General features: G+C 35.8%; 1 protein-coding gene across 2 annotated transcripts in view; it reads left to right on the top strand.

Moving 5' to 3' along the window:
- Positions 1 to 498: 498 nt before the first annotated feature.
- The window catches only part of LOC111568264 (DENN domain-containing protein 4B), a 60,614-nt gene continuing 38,140 nt past the window's right edge, over positions 499 to 22,972 (top strand). Inside the window, exon 1 of one of the 2 annotated variants that reach the window (XM_023269832.3) lies at positions 499 to 627. Coding sequence is in view for 1 of the 2 variants with exons in the window: in XM_055013748.1 (XP_054869723.1) it covers positions 18,667 to 18,830 (164 nt within the window). In the remaining variant the exon portion in view is untranslated. Of the gene's footprint in view, positions 628 to 18,651; positions 18,831 to 22,972 lie in introns of those variants that run through there. The other variant, XM_055013748.1, reaches the window with a different exon arrangement.

Raw genomic sequence — 22,972 nt, 5'->3', positions numbered from 1 at the left:
TATATTAAAATGACAGACTTAAATGATATGACCTATAATAAAGTGTATTATACTTATAAAAATTAAAAGACACATTTAGATAATGATTTTAAATAAAGTGTGTCATTATATTAAAACGGTACATTTAAGTGTTAATAATCTACAATGAAATGTATTTTATTACCATTATTATAGCAGTAGTAGTAGTATTACAATATGAAAAGACACATTTAGGTGTTAATGATCTATAATAAAGTGTATTTATTTATTTATTTATTATTATTATTATTATTATTATTATTATTATTATTATTAATAATAATAATAATAATAGTATAATTATTATAAATATTTTAAATAGTATACATATACATATACATATACATATACATATACATATACATATTATTATTATTATTATTATTATTATTATTATTATTATTATTATTATTATTGTGACTATATAAGCTCCTGCGTGGTTGCAGCTTTAACTGTTGTCACATAAACAGAGGCTCTTATTGTGAAGGCTGTGGCCAAGCTCTTGTCTCGCGCTGCGGCTTCTCGCGCACAGCGAACATGGACGTCACCTGTGAGAAGAGCTGAACATGGTGCTGCTCACCTGCGGAACGAACCAGCTCACACAGCCAGGTACGATACCGTCAGAGCCCCGGGCCGAACCGGCTCACTGGCGGAGCGGAGCCGGTGTCGGTACCGGAGCGGAGCTAACGCAGCATGCTAACCCGGAGAGCTAGCAGGCGTCAAACGGCATAACGGGAGCAGCGCTGCGCCCGTTATCGGACACACCTCCGTTTTCTCTCAGTAATGTTTCACGGCGGGCTCCGTAACCGGTAGAACGCCGATTAAAACACCGGGCCCGGTGCGTTCTTACCGGTTTAATACACCTGTCAGCGTCCGTAGCGTTAGCTAACCAGCAGCTAGCACATTGTTAGCAATTTATAACCTCAGATATTGTCCGTGTGTTCGTGTGTTGAAGCGGCGCGGCGGGAACAGTTTGTTCCAGATGTTGAAAATCACGTTTAAAAAAAAAAAAAAAATGTCACAAACACAGAAACAGAAAACACGGAGGTCGTGTTCTGAGTCCGCGTCCGATAATGGAACCCGGATCCATGGCGGCCCCAGGGCTCCACAGCGCTGCAGCGGCAGCGACCATCGCTCCGTCCTCCGGTAAACCGCCGCAGAGGCGAACACCGACGGAGCTTCCAGACTGTTTTCACAGCGGTTTATGTCCGGATGAGTTCGAATCACGATGGTGTTTGATAACAACCGGAACTGAAGCGTGCAGAGCGGTGTCCGATAATGGAAGCCTGTGTGTGTGAAGGTGGAGGAGGTTTTAAATGTCCAGCAGCTGTTGGGGCCCGTCTGCACTGCAGCTCCATCAGCTGTTCTGTAGAGGAGCTGCTCAGTTAGCAGCCAGCACTGACTGCTCTTATCTTCATCATTATTGTCCTTTTGTACGTGTTTCAGCTCCCAGTAGCTCTAATACACATGCAGCTACAAAGTGAAGCGTTTTGCATCATGTGTCATGTGACCAGCTACAGTTTGGAGCAGTGGTTTTACGACACCAACAATAAAAACGTTCTAACCTGCTAAAAAACGCACTAATTTGCCTCAATCAGCAATCACACTACAGTATAGTGACTGTTGCTCATTGATACTGAATTTTCTATCTGTACATTTCTGCTGCTTGCAACACTTGCAGTGAGAAAGGTTGTTGTCAGAATGTAGGATTTTGCATCTTTGCATGTGTGGAGCAGCAATCACACTTGCAATTTCCTCAAGAATTGCGGTTAATATTCACTATTCCTCTGTACGATTTCTGTAGCGCAATAACTCATACTTTTGCAGCTAGAAAATATAGAATATATTGATGCAATGTTCGCTGACTTATATAACGGTTATTTTTTCATTAGAATTTTGAAATGGGTGGCATCCTATGGGAGAACAGACTCAACTTTTAAAGCTTACTGCTCTGACATACGTGCATCCACAGACTTCAGTCAGGACTTAAAATGATCCCATTGATCTTTTATTGTATGACTTTTCTTTGCTAAAAGCATTTATTTTCAGAGATTTTTTTCCCTTGAAACGAAGGGTTTTACATCTCTGTCACAGGAGCAGCTAAAATGTGAAGCTACGGCTTTTAGAGACCAATAAATTAAGTTATAACCTGCTCAAAAATGCACAAATTGCCTCAATAAGCACATAATTAACATTAAAAAGAAGCCACAAGGGTCTTTTTTTTCTCACAATGTTAATATCCAACTCAGTTGAGCTTTCATAATTTTGATTTAAGCCTCATTTGATAGGAACGTCACTGTCGAGCTCTCAACTTTCTTCTGTCTGCAAAACATGATGAAACACGATGAGCATCTTGTTTTTATGTGGCTTCGCTGGGGGAGTTTGTTGCCTTTGAATCTTGAGGTTGCCGGTTTGATGCCAGGTAAAACCGGTTCATGTACTCGAGTAACTGCAAGCTGCAGCAGCTTTCAGCAGTCACACTTGCAGTTTCTCTGGGAATTACACAGTCCAGTTGTTGCTGTTATACTCAGTACATCGCAGTATTTAGTTTTCCTGTGATATGATGTATTCCATACATTTTCAGCTGGTAACTTGAGTAATTTTACTGGAGGAAAATTAATTTTTCTTGTAGGACTGGATGATACAGCAGATTGGTTCATCACGGTCATTTAAAAAAAATCATTCATATCTATAATTATTGATTATTTTTAATGACCTGTTTTCAATACAGATTAGGAGGGAAATGACTTGCATTGAATTTAACCACTTAACCTTAGTATCAAATTTATTTATTTAAATTAGTATTTTATAAAATATTGTAGGGTGTCAACCTTACTGTTTAATTTAGCCACTTGTTTTCCATATAATATTGTAGGTTCTTGACTTTAATATGTGAACTTGTCATGTAAATTTGTAATGACAGTCATATTGCTCCACTTGAAAGCTCAGTACAACAGTGCAATACAGTAAAAATAGTAAAAATGTATACAATATCAATTTTTCTGCCATAATTTGTTTTAGATACGAAGACACATTGTATTTGAATATTTTGGAGCTGCTTAAAAAGAAACAAACCCATTATTAAAACTTGTATAAATACTACATAATTACAGTTATTCATTTTTTTGTAGATAAACAGCATAAGTTGTTCTTTTGTTTGTAACGGGTGAAACTACATTAAAACCTCCCTTATAATTAGCTGGTTGTAAGGGTGTTAATTAGAAGCAAAAGTCACATTTTCGGTGCAGCAGAAATTGTGATTTATTTTGAGGAATGCAAACTTTCGGTTTGCCTGTGATCGTGTTGTGCTCGTCGTCTGTAGTTTATGGAAACTTCAGGCAGTTGAATGTTGATGCATTTGCGACACAAAGAGCCGGATGTTGAGCGCAGCGCAGGTGAACGTCGTGTTTGTGTTGGCAGGCAGCAGGATACCTGAGACGGCGGCAGCAGGACTTGTCGCCTCTTGTAAAGAATTTGTCGCTGCAGAGTAAAGACGGTGAACAGAGAGAGGATTTTACTGAGGCATTCTGAGGCTGATTAATGTTATTTACTTATATGTACATACAGACCAATCAGATCCAGCGGGCGTCCCGTTAGAATCAGTCCTCTGGGAACTCTGTAGGAGATGTCAGTTCCTCTGAAGATAATCCAGAGTTGAAATCTGACTATTTCACTTATTTTTTCCGGACACAAATATAAAGTTTGCACGACTCGACGATGCATAAACCCTGTCAAATATCTTGGGTTGCAGTTTATACTTATATTTATTTATTATTGTTTGTTTATTTTAGATTTAATAGTTAATAACTTATCAATTAATCATTACAGTTGTTAATTGCTGACTGGTTTTCAAACAAAAGCAGTCTTTTTAAGGACTTTTAGATGTGTAAATTAGTATTTTATTTAATATTGTAGGGTGTTAACCTTAATATTTAATTTAAAACTCATTTTTCATATACTATTGTAGGTTCTTAAGTTTAATATGTGAACTTAAAAAGTCTTTCTAAGGACTTTTAAAGGACTTTAAAGACTTTTTGATTCTTAATATACAGTATTTTTCTTTCAAATAACAGTGAATATCTGTAAAATATTGATATCTTATGCAATTACAAATACTGTCATTTTATGGTCAAACATTACAAAATAAAAATTCACCATTTATGAAACTACATATTTTTGATGTAAACATTTGGCCTCTTATTTTAAGTTAACATTTTAATCAATATTTTTTTGTGATTTTACTATTATTATTATATGCCATTGAACAAAATAGGGAAAATCTGTTCAAAAAAAGAGCAAACACACAATTTAAAATATAATTTAATATTCTTCAATCCTTCATATTCATTTTTTAGTTCCAGCAAATATCTCTAAAATATCCATATTTTTTGCTTATTTAAATATATTAACAACTAAATAATATTGAATAAAATACAGATTTTTTATGTAGATGTTATGTAAAGTTTTGGCGGGTTTTTTTACATGCAAATTAATGCCTTTTTTCTGTACTTTTACTGGTGATTGTAATTTAACAAAACTAAAAAAAAAAAGCAACATACTGTAAAATTTTTCAATAAATTAGAAGTAAACACTGTTAAAAATAAGCTTAATTTTTGTGGGTTAGTGTTCATGTCTGTTCTGTGTTTGATGAAACCTACAAAGAAACTGAAATCAACAGTTGCGTCAGTGCAGACTGACTGCTCAACATTCCTCCTGCGCTGCGTTCACTGACTCCTGCGTGTCTTTCGCCGCATTACGCAACTCGCAGTGTTGTTATCCTGAACCAGGGGCTCCTCATTACCCTCCCAGGACCTCTGCTCAGCCTCCAACAGTTCGCTGTTTTATGGCATGAATATTTCCTGAAGCCTGATACACAGTTATGTAACAGGATTCATCCCACTGTCGGATGCTTTTGTTTTTATGCAGCTTTTCCAGTAGGAATAATCTTGATCTGTATGTTCTTCTTATAGTCAACAAGTCCCAGTCTATTAAAAAAAATGTGCAGTTTTGGGGAACTACTTTCAGCAGCGGATTATTTGGTCATTTTATGGGTCTTTGGGACAGTTTTATGTTTTGTGAGCAATTTGTGTGTCTTGTTTTGTGATTTGTGTTGAAAAAATAACTCATTTGTCAGTTTGTGTCTGTTTTTTTATTTTTGGTGTCTTGTTTTAGTCATTTTATGTCCTGTTTTGGTTGGTTTGTGTTTCTCTGGGACAGTTTTGTCTCTGTACTATTTCATATATTGTGTTGTTTTTGTCATGCTGTGATTCGTCATTCTTGTTTTATGTCAGTTTGTGTCTCATTTTTGTAATTGTCATTGTCTATTTGGGACGGTTTTGTGTCTTTCTGGGCATTTTGTGTCGTGTTTTTCTTGTTTTGTGTCTTGTTTCTGTCATTATATGTCCTGTTTTTGTTGGTTTGTGTATCTCTGGGACAGTACTAGTTGATGTATTGTGCTGTTTTATGTCTTGTTTTTGTCATGTTGTGATTCATTTTTCTTGTTTATGTGATTTGTGTCTCATTTTTGTAATTGTCATTATCTATTGGGGACAGTTTTGTGTCTTTCTGGGCATTTTGTGTCACGCTTTCTTGTTTTGTGTGTTTTGCTTGTCACTTTGTGTCACATTTTGGTTGGTTTGTTTTTCTCTGGAACAGTTTTGTCTCTACTAGTTTATATATTGTGTTGTTTTTGTCATGTTGTGATTCGTTTTTTTTTGTTTTATGTCAATTTGTGCCTCGCTTTTGTAATTGTCATTGTCTATTTGGGGCAGTTTTGTGTCTGTCTGGGAATTTTGTATTGCATTTTTCTTGTTTTGTGTCTCATTGGGACAGCTTTGTCTCTTTCTGGTCATTTTGTGGCTTGTTTTTGGATGTATTGTGTCGCTTTGGGACAGACTTGGGTCTTTTGTGGTCATTTTGTGTCTTGTCTTTCTTGTGTTTAATGTTTTGTGTCTCATCGTGGTCACATGTTGTTGCAGTGAGTGTTCGGGGCAGCAGGACGTCGTGTTTGGTCTGTGTCTTGTTGGAGTGAATGGATGGCGGTATCGTGGCTCTGTGTGACCACTTGTTGTGGAGCTGTGACCTCTGACCTCTGACCTCTGACCAGCCTCCTGTCAGCTGCTTGTGGCGTCACTCATTCAGATGGAGTCTGAATGCGCTCTGTTGTCGACCTCGTTGTAGTTTGCGTTGGATGAGATCATCACCAGAGTGACTGGAGAGTAAAAGGTGTGTGTGTGTGTGTGTGTGTGTGTGCGTGCGTGCGTGCGTGCGGGCGTAGCCGTCGGACATGTTGGCCAGCAGCCGGCCTCCATCCTCAGCCACCATCTGTGGGAGAATATTGTTTTGTTCAGTGTTTTTTCTTCATGCTCTGCCGATCGTGTTTATTTCTGCAAAGCTACGTTGCATTAATAGTTGCAGGCTGACAGAAAATAGATGTATTTCAGATTAATGAATTAGTGATGTTGGGTGCATTTTGGGCAGTTTTTTTTTTACCCATCTAAAGTCCCAACATCAGTTTTGGTTGTTTTTTGCTCCACATACTATAGATGTTTAACTATTTACATTTTACAGCCTCTCCAGACTCTGAGAGACAGTTTTGTGTCAAATTTTGCTTTTTTTTGTCATTTTGTGTCTCATTTTTGTCATTTTATATGTCGGTTTGGGACAGTTTTATTTCTTTGTGGTGATTTTGTGCCGTGTTTTCTGTTTTGTCTTTGTAATTTTTTGTCTTCCCTTTGTCATTTTGTGTCCCGTTTAGATTGTTTTATTGGTCTTTGGAACTGTTTTGTCTTGTTTTTGTGTCTCATTTCTGTTACTTAATGTGTTTTTAGTTTTGTCTTTGATTCTTTGTAGTCTTTCTGTGCTTTACATTTCCTGTTCTGTGTCTTTTCGTGTCTTGTTATTGTCATTTTATGTTTCATTTTTGTCATTTTATATGTCGCTTTGGGACAGTTTGGTCTCTTTGGGATGATTTTGTGCTCTGTTTTTGTTGATTTCTGTTTTGTCTTTGTAATCTTTTGTCTTCCCATTCCCATTTTTTCTTTTTTGTTGTCTGTCTTATTGTGTGTCTCATTTTTGTCATTTATTGTCTTAATTTTTTTAGCTTTTGTGTCTTGTTCGTTTTTCTCTGTGCTTGTTTTGTCTCCATATGCTATGCATATTTAATTGTTTCTGTTTTTACAGCCTCTAAAACTTTTTCACTCTTCTGTGCACATCATCTGTAGAAAAGTGTTTCACCAGACTGAAACTTGCTCCTCTGTACACAGTTTTTGATCAATGCTGCATTTATTTTATGGCTCCAGTCTGTTTTATTTTCCTCTTCGTCTGTCTTGTTGTCTCTGTGGAAACACTGCCTGCAGTTCATCTGAAAACTAAGAGCGCACATTTTTTTGTTTTCTACATGATCTAATCCAAACGAACACTTTATGTCTGCAGAATACAGTTGTTTTGATGAAATATCACCATTTTAATATCAGATTTTTTTACATTTTCACAACCAATGTAACAATTCTTTCTGATAAATGGCATCATTTTGGTGATTTTTTTTTTTTTTTTACTTTTCAATCCTGCTGGCAAATTTTGGGAGTCAGAGAGTTAAAGTAAACTTATTTTGCAAACTAAATGTATTCAGAAATCAGAGGTTCGGAGAGTTAACTTCTGTTATCTGTCCTCTCTGTCTGAGAGCTTTATTCTCCAGTTTACTGCTGATTCTCTAAACCTTCACCTTCAAACAGCTTTGATGTGCAGAGATCCAGTTTCAGGACGTCCTTGTAGATCCTCCATCACTGCATGATACAGATACAGAGGCAGTCTGTAGTTTTTGTTTGCATTGGTTTATGAAATTAGACATTCTGTATTCATTTTATTTCACCAGTAATAATATCGGTCTTCAATTTTAAGTAGTTAATGGCAGAGAAGTTGTGACACTGGTCCTTCACTGTGATACATGCCACTGAATATTAAATGCATCGACATGAAATTAGGTTCCAACATTTGTGTTCCTCAGACAAAATCTATATTATTCCAAAAAATGCTAAGAAATGTTTGAGTCCTGAAATTTTGCAATACGTAGAAGTGTAGAAGTGTGTAAAATACAGGCTGTTTAAAATACATACAAATATATACTGTAAGAGAAAAAAATACTTTACAGTAAAATTTTGTAAAAGAACAAATGACGATTTATGAAAATACAGATTTTTCATGTGGCCATTTTTTTGTTTTGTTTTGTCCTTGTGCAGTTCACGTGTAAATTAGTACTTTTTTCCCAAGATTTTACTCAATGTTTTTTCTAATTTAAAAAATAAAAACAAGGAAAACTGAAAAATGATGTATGACCTTAATATACATAAGTATTTTTTTTTCAAATAATGTGAAATTTCGGTGAAATTGTATTAGATTTTTGGCAGATTTAAATGCAGTAAAACAGTGTAATTTTATAGTCAAACATTGTAAAAGAACAATTTTTTATTTGTATAAATACTGATTTCTGATATGGACATTATTTACAGTTTTGATCTGTTTTGTTTGTTTTTTTTATAGTCAGCATGTAAATTAATATTTTTTGAATGTTTTTTGAATGTTTTCTAGATATTAACTGTAATTTAACAGAACAGTTAAAAAATATTGACCATTTTTCAGTCCTTAATATCTATAATTTTTCTTTCAGATAAGTATTTGTAAAATAATATATTTTGCTTGTTAAAATACAGGAAAAATAACAGTCAAATATTGTCCACGAATGTACTACAATTCATGAAAATACAGATTTTACAGTCAACATGTATAAATGTATGACTTTTAAATGTGTTATCTGCAATTTAACATAACAGGGAAAATCTATAAGAAAACAATTAAAGAAATAAACAGCTTTTTAATCCTTAATTAATTTTTCCCATTCAAATAAGTATTTATGATAAAATTATATATTTTTTGCTTCCTTAAATATTCAAAATAGTGTAATTGCACAGTCAAATGTTGTAAATGAATAAATTATAATTTATAAAAACAAAGATTTTTAATATTTAATTACAGTTTTGATCTATTTTTTAAGGTTTACATGCAATTTAATGCTTTATTCTTTGATTTTATATATGTTTTTATTAGTAAAATAACAGTAAGAAATGTACATGTTACAGTGTGGTTAATTTATTAATTGATTCTTTAAATAGCCTGTAGCTGCAGCGGTTCACATGCTGTGCAGAGCTGTGAACTCTGTTTGTTTATTTCTCTGGTTGTTGTTTCCGTCGTGAACGCTGCATCATCACATGTGAATTAAATTTGGAAAGCGTCCTCTCAGTCCTCCTGATGCTGCCGGCGCTCGGCTAAATTTAGACGGCACATATTTAAGCCTCTTCCAGGAGTCTGCAGCTCCTCCACTTTCAGCTCGGTAATAGTCCAGGTCGTCCTCTGAAACCTGAATGAAACCTGCAGATGGTCGAGTTCTTGCCGTCGGAGGCGTCTGGAGCTCAGTGTGGGTTCAGAGAGCAGCGGGGAGCTTCACAAACTGTCCCCAGGGGGCTGTGCTTTCTGAGCAGGCTTTAAATAGACCAGACTGGTGTTAGCATATCCGACGCAGCCCGACTACTGAGCAGCAGGTTGAGTTTGCACAATGTGAGCATGTGCAGAGGAAAGTTTTGCTGCAGTGCAACCTAACGTCATCCAGGAACAGCAAATGTTTACTGTCTGGATGATGTCGATCAGCTGTTTGGTCTCTAAAATGTGAGAAAATAACCCTAACCCTGTCCAGAGATATTCAGTTTATTGTCATAGAGGAGGAAAGAAAGCCGAAAATATAAACTTTAAAGAAGCTGCAAACTTTAAAGAAGCTGCAATCCCAACATTCAGACTGTTTAATTTTTAAAAATTGCTTGGACTGATGAATCAATTCTTAAAATAGTTATTAATTCAACAACTTCAGACTTTCAGACACCGATTGACTTTTTTACCATCCTGGAACAGTTTAGCGAAATAATAATAATAGGGGTGTCAAATTCATTGTACTTCAGGATCCACATTCAGACCAATTTGATCTCCAGTGGGCCGGATCAGTAAAATCACAGCATAATAAGCTATAAATAATGATAACCCCAAATTTTTTCTTTGTTTCAGGTCAAATTTAAGGCACTATCTTTTTACAAAACATTATGAACAACCTGACCTATTTTACTTTATGATCAAAACAACAAAAATCAGACAAAAAAAACCAACAAAAACAAGACAAAATGTTATAAAAATGAGGCACGAAACGACCCAAAAAATGGACAAGCGACACGAAAAAAGTTACAAAGCGACTGAGTCAGTCATGGCTTCACCGTTGTGTTCATCAGCGCAGAATTTTTAGCTTTTTAAGAAATCTGTTTAGAGCAACAAATTTATTTTTGGTGAATTTAGAAATGAGACTTGTAGAATAAAGTAATTTTGATGAAATGTCATCATTTTATGCTCAGATTTGTTTTTTGCCCCCAATGGAAACATATGTCACAAATGATGCGTTCAAGGACCTTCTGAAAGCTGAAAATCTGTTAATTTTCTTTATTATTCACAGTTAAGCTTAGATTTGGTTAATTGTCCGAGATGCATTCAAGGAATCTTACAAATCTGACAATTTTCCAGTTTCTGTCTCTTGGAAAGGGTGTATTTTTGGTAATTTTTTTTAGGAAAGAGCACTTTAGCAACAAGCAGCGCTTCCAGTTTAGTTTCATGAAGTGGATGCTTTGAGGAGAAAGTCAGAATATGTCTGAACTCGGCTCTGATCTGGAGAAAGTGACACTCGGAGGCCGAACTGCTGGCTTCCTTCACATGTTTGGGCGCGGCGATGAATACATCAGTGTTCATTCCTGGACTGAATCCATTGCTGGAGGAATTCCCCACAATGTGATTTTTAAAATGAAACCAGCTGAATCCTGAACAGCCCACAGATAACGAGAGATACTGAAACTAACTGCTGGAAGAGAAGGCTGGTGTTACGTTACCAGAGGCTTTTTCTGGCTTCTCAGGCTGATGTTTGTGAAGAATCAGCCAAGTTTATCACAACAGCTTTGAGATATTCATTACTTTAACAAAAGTAGTATTACTAATTATTCAAGACTTGTTTCTGAAGTAAGTTTATTGTTTTGTGTGATAAATACCCTCCTCGTCATGTTTGTTTGCAGCATTTTTCTGTCTTGGCAGATTATTCCTAAACACCAAATGTTGGACAGAAGTCGGAGATAAAACTAGCTGAATGTCTCGTGGTTGCAGTTGTTTAAATTTCACTGGAGAAGTTGGCTGTTGTGCTGTTGACTTCAGATTCAGTCAGAAATTCTTCGGGATGCAGCCAACAGATAATTACAGATCATTTTATTTAATTCAATCCATAAAATGTGGAAATAAATCAAGAATGTTCTATCAGGTGGACAGTTACTTTAAAAGCATTTTCATGCTTTTCTTAACCGTTTTAAAAGCTGAAAAAATGTAGGGTTGATGGAGTTTATAGAGGTTTTAAAATGGAAATGGTTACATAAGAAATATAGGAAATATAGGATCACTTTCTCTGAACTGAAAACATAAGAGTTGCCCGTATAGTTTAATTCTGATCATTACTGAATAGAGCTGCAACGTTTAATCGATTAGTTAACCCCTCGATTCCTATTGTCGCGAATTCGCAACATACCACTTTCATTCAGACTGCAGCTGAGATAGCGTATCCATTCCCCCAATGACGGTTTGTGCTTATTCAATACGTACCTCAGAACCTTTTGCAAGTGCTGGTTTGTCGTAAGACCGGTCAGAGTGGGACCTAATTATTATATATCTGTTATTGTTATTATATATATCTGTGTATCTATGTTCTATGTGTAATAGATAAATTAACAATCGCCTCTTATTTTAGCATCAGCTGGAAAGCAAAAACACAAAAAATGTTTTTTATTTAATTGTAAATAAATTCAGGCATCAAGGGGTTATTGACTATTAAATTCAACTCCGACTCTGATTTTGGTAATCAGACAATCAGTTTGAGAAAGTTTTTGAAAACTTTTTTGAAAATCTGTGTTTGGAACTTCACAAATGTGAATATTTTCTGGTTTCCTTCCTCCACTCTGACATTAAACTAATTATCTGAGGGTTGTTTTTGATATTGAAAATCATGAGTAGCTGCAGCCCAATATTAATAACAACTTTTACTTAAACTCACAATTCTTTTTATTATAATTGTTATTATTTAATTAGTCACTAAAATTTACAAAAATAAGTTGAGCAGAAGGTGACACCTTCATATGTTTTGTTTTGTTCAACTGAAAGTCAAAAATATTCAGTTCATGGTGAAAAAAGACAAAGAAATGCAGCAAAACATCTCTTCTGAGATGCTGAAATCTGCAAATATTTGTAATTTTTTCTATTTTTGCTTGAAAAATTACAAAATAAATATTAATTGTTATCTTTAAAATTTCAGATTAATTTGCAGGATTTTTTTCTAAACTGAAAACAAAGAAGGAGCACATGTGGCTAAAGAGAGCTTCAACGATCAATTAGTTTTCAACTGTTGAATTAATCAACATTGATTCTGATAATCATTTAATCAGGTTAATTGAATTTTAAAAATCTAATTTCTGTAATTGCAGCTTCTTGAATGTGAATGTTTTCTGATTTCTTTCCTCCTGACAGTAAACTGAATATCTTTGGACAAAACTTTCCCATCTTTTTTCCCATTTTCTGACAATTTAGAGACCAAACAGCTGATCGAATCATCCAGAAAATAATCATTAGTTGCAGTCGTAGTATAAAGAGACATCAGCTCTTTAACTTTGCAGTTAATCTTGCTGCTTCTATATGATGATGTTTGGGATCATGTTGCAAGTTTTAAGCTTCATCTCTTCAGCTGTTGTGACTAATCTGCGCTCTTTAACATCCTACATGTGTCATTTATTTGGACTCGTGTTAAAAGTGATGCAGAAATGATGTTTTACAGATGTGTTATCAGGGAGTTTATTCCAAGTGTGAATCCAACATGTGACTCTGCTGATGTCACTCTTCATTTGCTCACTGAAGCTGCTCAGAGACGATGCCAGTAACTGATGTGGGAGATGCTGACGTGTTACCATGGCAGCAAGAGGAGACAAAGAGCCTTTGTAGTCCACCTCCCCTCTGTACCAGTTAACTGGCAGCTCTGACACACTGATAAACACACAAATAAACACACATCCCTGCTGTGTGTTTGCGGTGGAGATGTCACCTCTGAGCCATCTATTCATACCTTCATCCTCCTCAGCTGCGCCGACAAACTGGAAGTGAAAGCTCTGTTTATATGCCTCGCAGCACCGCTGACTCTCACTGTGGCAGCTTTTCAAACTAAATGTCCAGAGTAGACCTACAGGCGGGACTGCAAGCAATAGGTCGAAACACTGAGACGAAAATAAAGCATACTGGGTCCTCATAAAACTACCTAAATGAGATACAAAATATCAAAAAATGGATACAAAATGACGCAAAACCACAAATAGATAAAACAAGAAAAAGGAGACAAAAAATTACAAAGAACAGCAGAAAAACAACAAAAATTAGGCACAGAATTACCACAAAGAAACTTTATCTAAGTGTACCAAAGACCCATAAAACAACCCAAACAAGGCACAAAGTCACCACAAAAAGATAAAACTGTCCAAAAGAGACATGAAATAACACAAAAAGACAAAATGAGACACAAAATGATTTAAGACTAGAAAAAAGCACAAAAAGAGACAAAATTTGTCCCAAACAGATCAAAAATGACGCAAACAAGTCAGAACACCACAAAACAGAAACATAAAATGGCCACAAAGAGAAAAAACTGTCCCAAAGACCAATTAAACAGCCAAAACCAGACATGAAATAACGAAAATGAGACACCAAATGACATATAACAAGAAAAACAAGACACAGAATTACCTCAAAGAGACAAAACTGTTTAAGAGACTGAAAATGACACAGATGAGACAGAACACCACTAAATGAGACATAAAATGACAAAAATAAGCCAAAAAACAATGCAACAGCTAATAAAAGATATTAAATTACCACAGAGAGATAAAACTGTCTCAAAGACCCACAAAACTCCCACAGCGGACAAAAAGCAACAAAAGCAAAACATAAAAAGGCTACAAAGAGAAAAATTGTCCTATAGACAAGGACCCATAAAACGGCCAAAATGGGACTCAAAATTACAAAAATGAGACAAAACATCACAGAACAACTGTTAGGTGCCTAATTTTTTCATCACCGAAAACGTTTTTATCAATTTTCATTTAGTAGGAGGCAGTTTGTGGTGTCTAAAAGAGTATTAATCTTTTGATCTGATTGTGATCTGATTTACTTTTAGTCTTTCTTTAGGTCAGTCTAAACTTTCTGCTGCCTGCTCCTTCTTGAGGGTGTGAACGTACCAACAGTTGTTTGTGTTATAGATTATTTTTTTGCATGTTTTATGAGGCCACAGTAGCAGATCTTTGAGTTAAAACACCTGAATCCTGCAGGTCTAGACTCAAACCTGCTGGTTTTTGGGTCTCAGCTGCATCATTGTTCATCAGGCTGCACCTGGAAGGTCTGTGACCCCGTTTCCACATTTAAATGCGTCACAATGCTGGTCCTGTGTTACCAGAAACATCATTTTGTTGAGAAAGGTTTGTGAAAACTGTCATATTCCAGCAGCTGGGGCACCAAACACTACTGTAAAACAATAGCTATCTTGTAAAAACAGTCATTTTCTGTAACTAAAGTATATTTTCCAGCTTTGATTCAACTTAATGTGTATTGTTTTTGCTTTTTAGTGTTTCATGAAGGATAATCACACATGTACCAACAATGAAATTACCTAGAAACATGCTGGAAAAATGTTAGAATAAAAATTATCTGGTTTAATACTGCAAAGTTCCATTGTTAGTTACTTTTTACTGTGTTTAAATCAGCAAAGAAATATTATTTTACAGGGATTTTTTAAAAAATACTATTTTACAGGTTTTCCCAGTTTTATCAAATTATAGATGATATCGAGTAAAATTGCAGGAAAAATGTAATTTCAAATATTTGATATATAAAAAAGGTCAAAACTGTGAATTTTTTTGCAAATAGCAATTTGTTCATACAGCATTTAAATTAATTAAAATTCCACAAACTTTTGGGTACTTAAATCCTCAAAAATATAATTGTATTGCTAAAGTAAAATGTTATACATTAGGGACTGGGAAATGTTTTCTAATAAATAGAAACACAATTTTGATAATTCTGTATTTTTTCCTGTTTTATTAAATTACAGATACTACCTTGTAAAATTACATGGAAAAACATTAATTTAAATGTTAACTGTAAACAAGAACAAAACTAAATAATGTCCACTTTAAAAAAAATCTATGTTTTTGCAAAAGTAACTCGTTCTTTTACAACATTTACTTCAAATATTCACTACTTTTTACTATATTTAAATTAGCAAAAATGTAATTGTTTTACAGATATATGCTGTTATATGAAAGTAAAATCATATACAGTAATTTGTTTTCTTAAATATTATTTTACAGATTTTTCCTGTTTTGTATATCTGATATCTGTATTTAAATCATTAAAAAAGTCAACGCTTAACAGATATTTGCTGTTATTTTTCTAGTTTTTAATGTAATAATGTTCCATCATTTTTTATGTATTTTTTTGCACCCAATCTGTCAGATGTTCCCTTTTTTTTTAGCAGATTTTTTAAAAAAGAAAAGTATTTTGTAACTGACGTATTCCAGGAACACATTTTGTTGAATCTGTTGAAAGTCTCATCACATCCTGACAGTGATCAGTAATAATGTTTAACTACATTCACACTTTGTTCGAGTCTCCCATTAGCTAGCCGGACACATTGCTTGAGGCAGAGAGCAGAAACAGAAACGGTGATTTTAGGGAAGCCAGAACTGACAGAAGACGACAGCTTCAGGTTTCTGTTGTCATTAATAATAACGGTTTCACTTGTCAAACACTTCCTCACACTGAAGTTTCACTTGAATAAACAATGCTACCTGCTGTGTGGCACAGACAGGAAACTTTGAAGCAGCTGTGCATGCAGGTCGCTGCAGAAATCATGCATCATTATGATTAAATGCTGTGAGAGTCACAGATAATCACTTCCTTCATCTGCTACCAACATACAGTTGCTTCTGTCACGATGACAGCTTAGGAGTCCTGTGGAGGGTTTTCCTCGCGCAGAGTTTCAGCTCAGATATGCTGCCAAGAGCTCAGTTTTTATTATTTAATTCATTGTGACAATGTGTTGAATATCCTACAGTCATCATGTTTTCACTGCGTAGTCGATTCTATTTGACGTTTCTTTTAGAAGTTTTATGTGGTTATATTTGGCTGCTAACAGTCTTATAAAGACATCGTTGCCTCATTAATCCTCTCTGATCTCCAGCGGCAGTTGGCTACTTTTTTTGCTCCCGTCACATTTTGCCTCACTGTGGGCTCATTTTTCGCTGCAATATAAAGTCCTGCACCTCCATGGAAACATCTTCTGTGCAGCATAAGATAATTAGAATGATGCAAATCAGAAATATTTATTCAACCTGGAATCAACAGGTCCAATATTTTTCCACCTTGCTCACATTGACTAATGGGTCACTTCAGAGTGTTCCTAGAGCTAACGTTAACATGCTAGCTCGTCTGTCTAAGGCCTGTAGATAAAAGTGTTTAATTTAGCTGCTTTACGTTTCTGTTTTATTTCTAACTACTGAAAATGTATGAAAAATTTGTGCTGAAAACTTTGGCCTTAATTTTTGTAAAAACAGAAACTCATCCCTTAAAATTCAGGTAGTTTGTTTGGTTGTTAGTTTGACATCAGAAATATCAGTTTGCAGATCATAAACTGGTTGTTGCAGTGTTCACGTTAGCAGCTGTTGATTTAACAACAGGTTGTTCTTTTCTAACTGGGAGATGTTTAATTTAAAACATCTGTTTCTGTTTTTCTATTTTTCCAAATGTCCACAGCTGTTAATAATACTGGGAAAAAATGGAGGCTCTACATAGTTTAGATGTTTGACTCTTTATATTTTGAATCATTTTAGTTATATTTAATTAGTTTCCATATTTGTCACCTTTCCAGTCTACGTAAATGCAGCCTCAGGTTAGCAGAAAAATTCCCCAGTATTTGTCAGGTGATTGTTGGTCACAACCGAGCCAGTGATGTTTTTATGTTTGTGCTGAGCAGTGAAATTTTTTTACAGAATCTAGTTCAAGCAAGAAACTTTTTAATATGAAACACATAATGAGACCTGTTGCGTCTCTGCTCAGTGTAAACACTGCCTGCAGTCCAGCTGAAAAGTTCCTCTTTATTTGTCACATGACTGTTGGTCACAACTGAGTCAATAATGTCTTCAATTTTGTCCTGAGAAGTAAAGAATTTTTAGGGTTTTTTTTTTTTTACAGAATCTGGTTCGAGCGAATGGTTAATGTAATGAGACTTGTCTCCTCTCTGCTCTATGGAAACACTGCCTGCAGTTCAGCTGAAAAGTCTGTGAATTTTAATCATGTGATTGTTGGACACAGCTCTGCCAGTTACAGCCTCGTGGCTGCACAGAGGAGCACAGAATTTTTAGTTTTTTGCAATATCTGATTCAAACAAACTGTTTATTTTTGGCATTTTTTAATGACACATGTAGATAAAATAATTTGGATGAAATATTGCAATTGTATGCTTAGATTTTTTTCAAAGCGATGGCACATCACAAAGAATTAGTTTAAAAATCGGAGTCTGAAAGTTGAATATCTGACTTTCTCTTTTTAGAATTTCTTGCTGATAAATAGTGTCGTTTATGTAGGCCTCTAGACTGTGACCAAAATAGTCACATTTGCAACCTTTCTTTGAGAGTGTGCGAGTTAAAATTTCAAGTGGTCGCATTGTGCGAGGCAGGAAATTACTTGTAACAGCAGCATGTAAACATGCAGACAACCCACAACCCTGACAGAACACTAACAACAGTGGTGGAAAGTAGTATCTTTATAACTTTGGTGTACTGCAGTATTTCCGCCTAAGAATGCAGTCTTCTCGTGAAATGCAGAGTGTACCTGCATGCGCCGTTTTTTTCGCTCATAGAAAAGACCACATGTGGAAAAAAAATCACTTGGTTTCTTGTGGGACAAATCTGATGTTAGAAAGGCCTAGTTTATCTCTTTTCAAAATAATTTTTGGTCACACACCTGTCTGAGCACTGCAGCCACCAAGCAGAAGCTGCCGCAACCTGCAATGAGGGGAGCATTTAGGGAACATTGGTGAATTGTAGCATTATCGATAAGAAAATGTTTAGCAAGTGATGTGTTTTACCTGTGACAAGGTAGATTGCACCGGTGTTGCAAGTGAAAAGTTAATCTGGAGCCCGGAGATTGCCTGCCTTTCAAACCCATCCAGTTCAGAGTTTTAATCGTGACCCACAAGTATATTTGGAATATTGTCGTTTCTTGGAGCAGTCTGAATCATGTTGGTCATCACAGTCACATGTCTACATGTATTCTAATTAAAAATGCAGAGCTCTGGGTGTTAACGTGGCCAGACAGCCGGTTCTTCGTCTCTTGTTTTTGAGATGAGTGAAGACCGACCTGATGGAGTTATTTTATGAGACAGACATTATCATTCACCTACAGTTTTTCATGAAACTAGTGTAAACTCCGGTTGGCATGTTGGTTTCTGTGGTTGTTATGCAACCGTGTGATTCTTGTTGCACAAAATCTGACTGTAAATATGGCCTGACAGCGTTTTACTTTACTGCTGATAGAGGACAGAGGAGATACCTGCTGCTTTGGACTGATGAAAAACAAAGACTCTCATTACAGAACAGCTGGTAAGAACCACTCATTTATCTGTATTTGGTCTAATTGTCATGATGCTTAATGTTAAATTGTTAAACTGGCCTGTTGGGGATGGTAGCATTTGTTGTTGGAATTTCAGTCAATATAGGTAATAACTGATTGTTTTAATTTAATCTATTTTGAATGTAGTCACTTCAGTCTATTTATGAAGTTACAGAGACAGAAAACAGATACATTTTTGTTTTTTTTTCCTTTTTTAACCAATCGTGACAAAACAAAAACAAAATATGTTTTTTGGTTGGGTGTAATCCTATTTATATTTTTACAATTTTAGATGAACCATGAAAAAAAACAAAAAAAGGGTCAATTTTTTGTCAGAAACCAACAGTTTAAAAAATGATACAGGTATTTAATCTGTTTGATATAATCACTTTTTAAAATTTATAATCACCTTTTTTGTTTTTGATGGATTTTTACGTGTTTCTGAAGTGAACATTGATGACAGAATAAAAGGTCAGAGTGTAGTGTAGCTCTAAACCACAAGGCTTCCTGTGCCCCATGTAGACTGAATAATGTTTGCAGAAATGTGACGTTACAAAGTGACCTTACGCACTGCCTTGTTCTCTGGCGGTGAGGAAATCTGCTGCATTTCTCTGGGCTTTCCAGTATGCTTTCAGATTGTGCGTCTGTGTGTCGCAGCACATGTGCGAGGTTTCCACTGTTGCACACTAGCTGTTAAAAAAGGGAAGTGACTGTGATGAAATCGGCTGTCTCAGCTAAAACTGCTGTCAGCAGCTCAACAGACGACGCCCTCCGACTGTTAGTCACAGTTTGTGTTTGTTAGAAGATGATTTAGATGCATTCAGGGTCAGCGGGATTGACTGTTGTTTACGAAGGTGAGTCTCATCGAGGTTGGGAAACCTGCAGGACGACACATCAGGCACACAAGCAAAACAAAACTAAAATGAATGTTACTGCACTGTGATGAACTGCATATGAAGACTTTATGAAGCCAACTAACTACACCTGTGTTCTCCTGAGTGGCCACAGCATCAGAAGTGGGGTTTTTTGTCTTGCGTTAGAGAATAAGGTTCGAACCCTGAAGCGGAAGTCGGTTCATAAAATGCGGAAGATGAACTATTTCTGTCAGAGAAAAGAGCTGAAACTGACACACTTCGACTCTCTGTTTCTCCTTTTCACAAATCATCGAAGCGCTGAACCGCGACCTTTCACTCCCTTTTAATCCGTTCTCTGAATTTTGGTGGAGGAAGTGAACTTTATTGTAGTGTTTGACTCACTGTTGGTCGCTTTGGACGTGTCAGCTAATATAAAACTAAAATTAGATCATCTCTGTGACTTTAACAGTATGAATCGATTGAAATACTAGGCAAGTGTGCATTACTAGGCTACCTGTGGTGAAAACTACTAAAGGCAGTAAGGAGAAGAAACCTAAACAACTGCAGCAGCTGTTTTTAACCAATTACAAACTTGATGTAAACATCACAGCACTGCAGTTAATGGCAGTTAATCTAGACTGAATCCGTGATGTTGTTTGGCCTTTTGATTATTAGACTGGTCTTGGAATTGATTTTTAACTTGTTTTGAACTTTGTTTTAGACTGGTTTTGGACCAGTTTTATACTGAGTTTTTGACTTTTCTTTGACCATGGTTTTACACTATTTTTAGATTTTAATTTGGACTGGGTTTAGGCTGATTTTAGACTTGGTTTTGGACTGGTATTAAATGTGTTTTATGCTAGTTTTAGACTGGGTTTGAACAGGGGTTTAGATTGTTTTTGATTTGAATTTGAACTGGTCTTAAATTTGGTTTTGGACTGGTTTTAGACTTCGTTTTTGACTTGGTTTGAACGTAGTTTGAGACAGTTTGTTAATTTGAATTTGGACTGGTTTTTGACTTTTTGACTGGTATTAGATGTGTTTTTATGCTAATTTTCAACTGGGTTTGGACAGGGTTTTGGATTGTTTTTGATTTGAATTGGGACTGGTCTTTGACTTGGTTTTGGTCTGGTTGTGGCCTTAGTTTTCAGTTAGTTTTATACTTAATTTTGGACTTGGATTAAACATGTTTTCTGATTTGTTTTTGATTTGGAACTTGGACTGGTTTTAGACTTACTTTTGGGCTGGTTAGGAATTGGTTAAATGCTAGTTTTGGGTTTGAATGTAGTTTTAGACTGTTTTTAGTCTTGGTTTTGCACTTTGAACTGCCTTTCGTCTTTTTTCGTTTTGGATTAGTTTTAGATGTAGTTTGGTTATGATTTTATGTATGCTTGGTTTTGATTTGGTTTTTGTTTAAATTTTGGAATGGTTTTGGACTGGTTTTAGATTGATTTCGGACTGGTCTTAGTCTTACTTAGCTGGTATTAGATTTAGTTTTGAACTGCTTTTAGACTGGTTTTATGAACTCTGTTGGACTTGTGTCTGGACTGGTTTTAGTGTTTGCGCTTTGTATTTTCTGCTGTCATGACATCTCTAACAGAAACTCTGAGGTGTGACACAGTGTAGTTGTTCATCAGATTTGTGTAGTTTCAGAGTTTGCAGTGTGTTGTGTCACCTCTCATGTGCTGCTGTGATACCAGGAGGTCACGATGAACCGGAAGCAGGCTGCCCATCCTCGTCCTGTTTGTTAGCTGACCTCTGACCTGCTGTTCACCATTCTGCATCCTTGTTAGCATGTCTCTAACATTCACCCGAGCACCATCCCCCTGCAGGACAAAACGTCTCCTGTTCACAGAAGAGGAAGGAAATTAAACCTGTTTATTGATCGCATCTGCTGACTGGGGCTAGAAACATCAGAAATGAGTTTTACCTGAACAATAACCAACCAAGTTCACCACAGAGACTCTGTCTGGTTTTCAGTGTGTCTGTGGTTAAAAGTGTCTGTTAGCTGCAGTGTGGACACAGTTCTGACTGTCAGGCTTAAAGGATGAGTCACTGTTTTTGCTATCATTAATAAATCTAATGTGCAGACACAAGCCAGCAATATGTTGCTAATACTTTGTGTGTGCGTCTCTCAGCTCAAACACATTGGTTTGAACCAGAGACTTAAATCTTTAAAACACCACACAGAGGTTTAGATCAAGATGTTTTAAAAGCTGCTTGCTGCAGTTTTTTAAACAAGCAACCAGGAGGAAGGAGTTCAATCAGGGACTATCGTCAGCAGCGGACTGGTTTTAGACTCGAGTATGGAGTGATTTGGAACTTTTTTTAAGTTTTGGAGTGGTTACAGACTGGTTTTAGACTTGGCTGTGGACTTAATTTTGGACTTGGTTTTAGACAAATATTGGGCCGATTTTTGACATATTTACAGTAGTTTTGTACTGGTCTTAAACTGGCTGTGTACTATATGATTTGTACTTGGTTGTGTACAGTTTTTTTGAACTGGTTACAGACCTGGTTTTACATTGGCTGTGAACTTCATTTGGGATTAGGTTTTGGACTGGTTTTGGATTAGTTATAGATGGGTTTTGACTGGTTTTGGATTAGGTTTTGCACTAACTTTAGCATAGTTTTGGACTGGCTTTTAGATTGATTTTAAACTGGCTGTAGACTTGACTTTTGACTTAGTTTGAGACTGGTTTTGAACCAGGATTTGTATTGGTTTTAGAATGATTTTTATATTGATTATGGACATAGTTTTTAACTGGTTTTGAACCAGGATTTGTATTGGTTTTAGAATGATTTTTATATTGATTATGGACATAGTTTTTAACTGGTTTTAGACTGGGTTCTGCCTGAAATTGAATTTGGTTTTAAATTGGCGGTCACCCTGATTTTGTACTGGTTTTGGACTCGGTTTTCATTGACTGTGAACTTGTTTTTTTGTTTGGTTATGGACAGTTTATGGACTAGTTTTAGATAGACAGGGTATGAACCAAGTTTTGGACTGTCTTTAGAGTGGTTTTGGACTGGTTTTAGATTAGTTATGGACTGGTTGTGGACTGATTTTGAACTTGGTTTGAGACTGATTTTGACTTTTTTTTGACAGTTTTTTGATAGTCTGTGGACTTGATATTGGACTTGGTTTTTGACTGATTCTGGTCTTGGTTTTATTCTAACTTAAGACTGGTTTTGGTTTAGTTTTAGGCTGCTTTTGGAGCATCAACAGATGAATCTATATTATCAATACTGTTTCAGCCTGTCATCAAAGATTAGAA

The sequence above is a fragment of the Amphiprion ocellaris genome, chromosome 9 (genome assembly GCF_022539595.1).
Source record: "Amphiprion ocellaris isolate individual 3 ecotype Okinawa chromosome 9, ASM2253959v1, whole genome shotgun sequence".
NCBI classification, from domain to species: domain Eukaryota; kingdom Metazoa; phylum Chordata; class Actinopteri; family Pomacentridae; genus Amphiprion; species Amphiprion ocellaris.
Note: the sequence above shows the minus strand (reverse complement) of the source record. Positions and strands in the feature narration are given on the sequence as shown.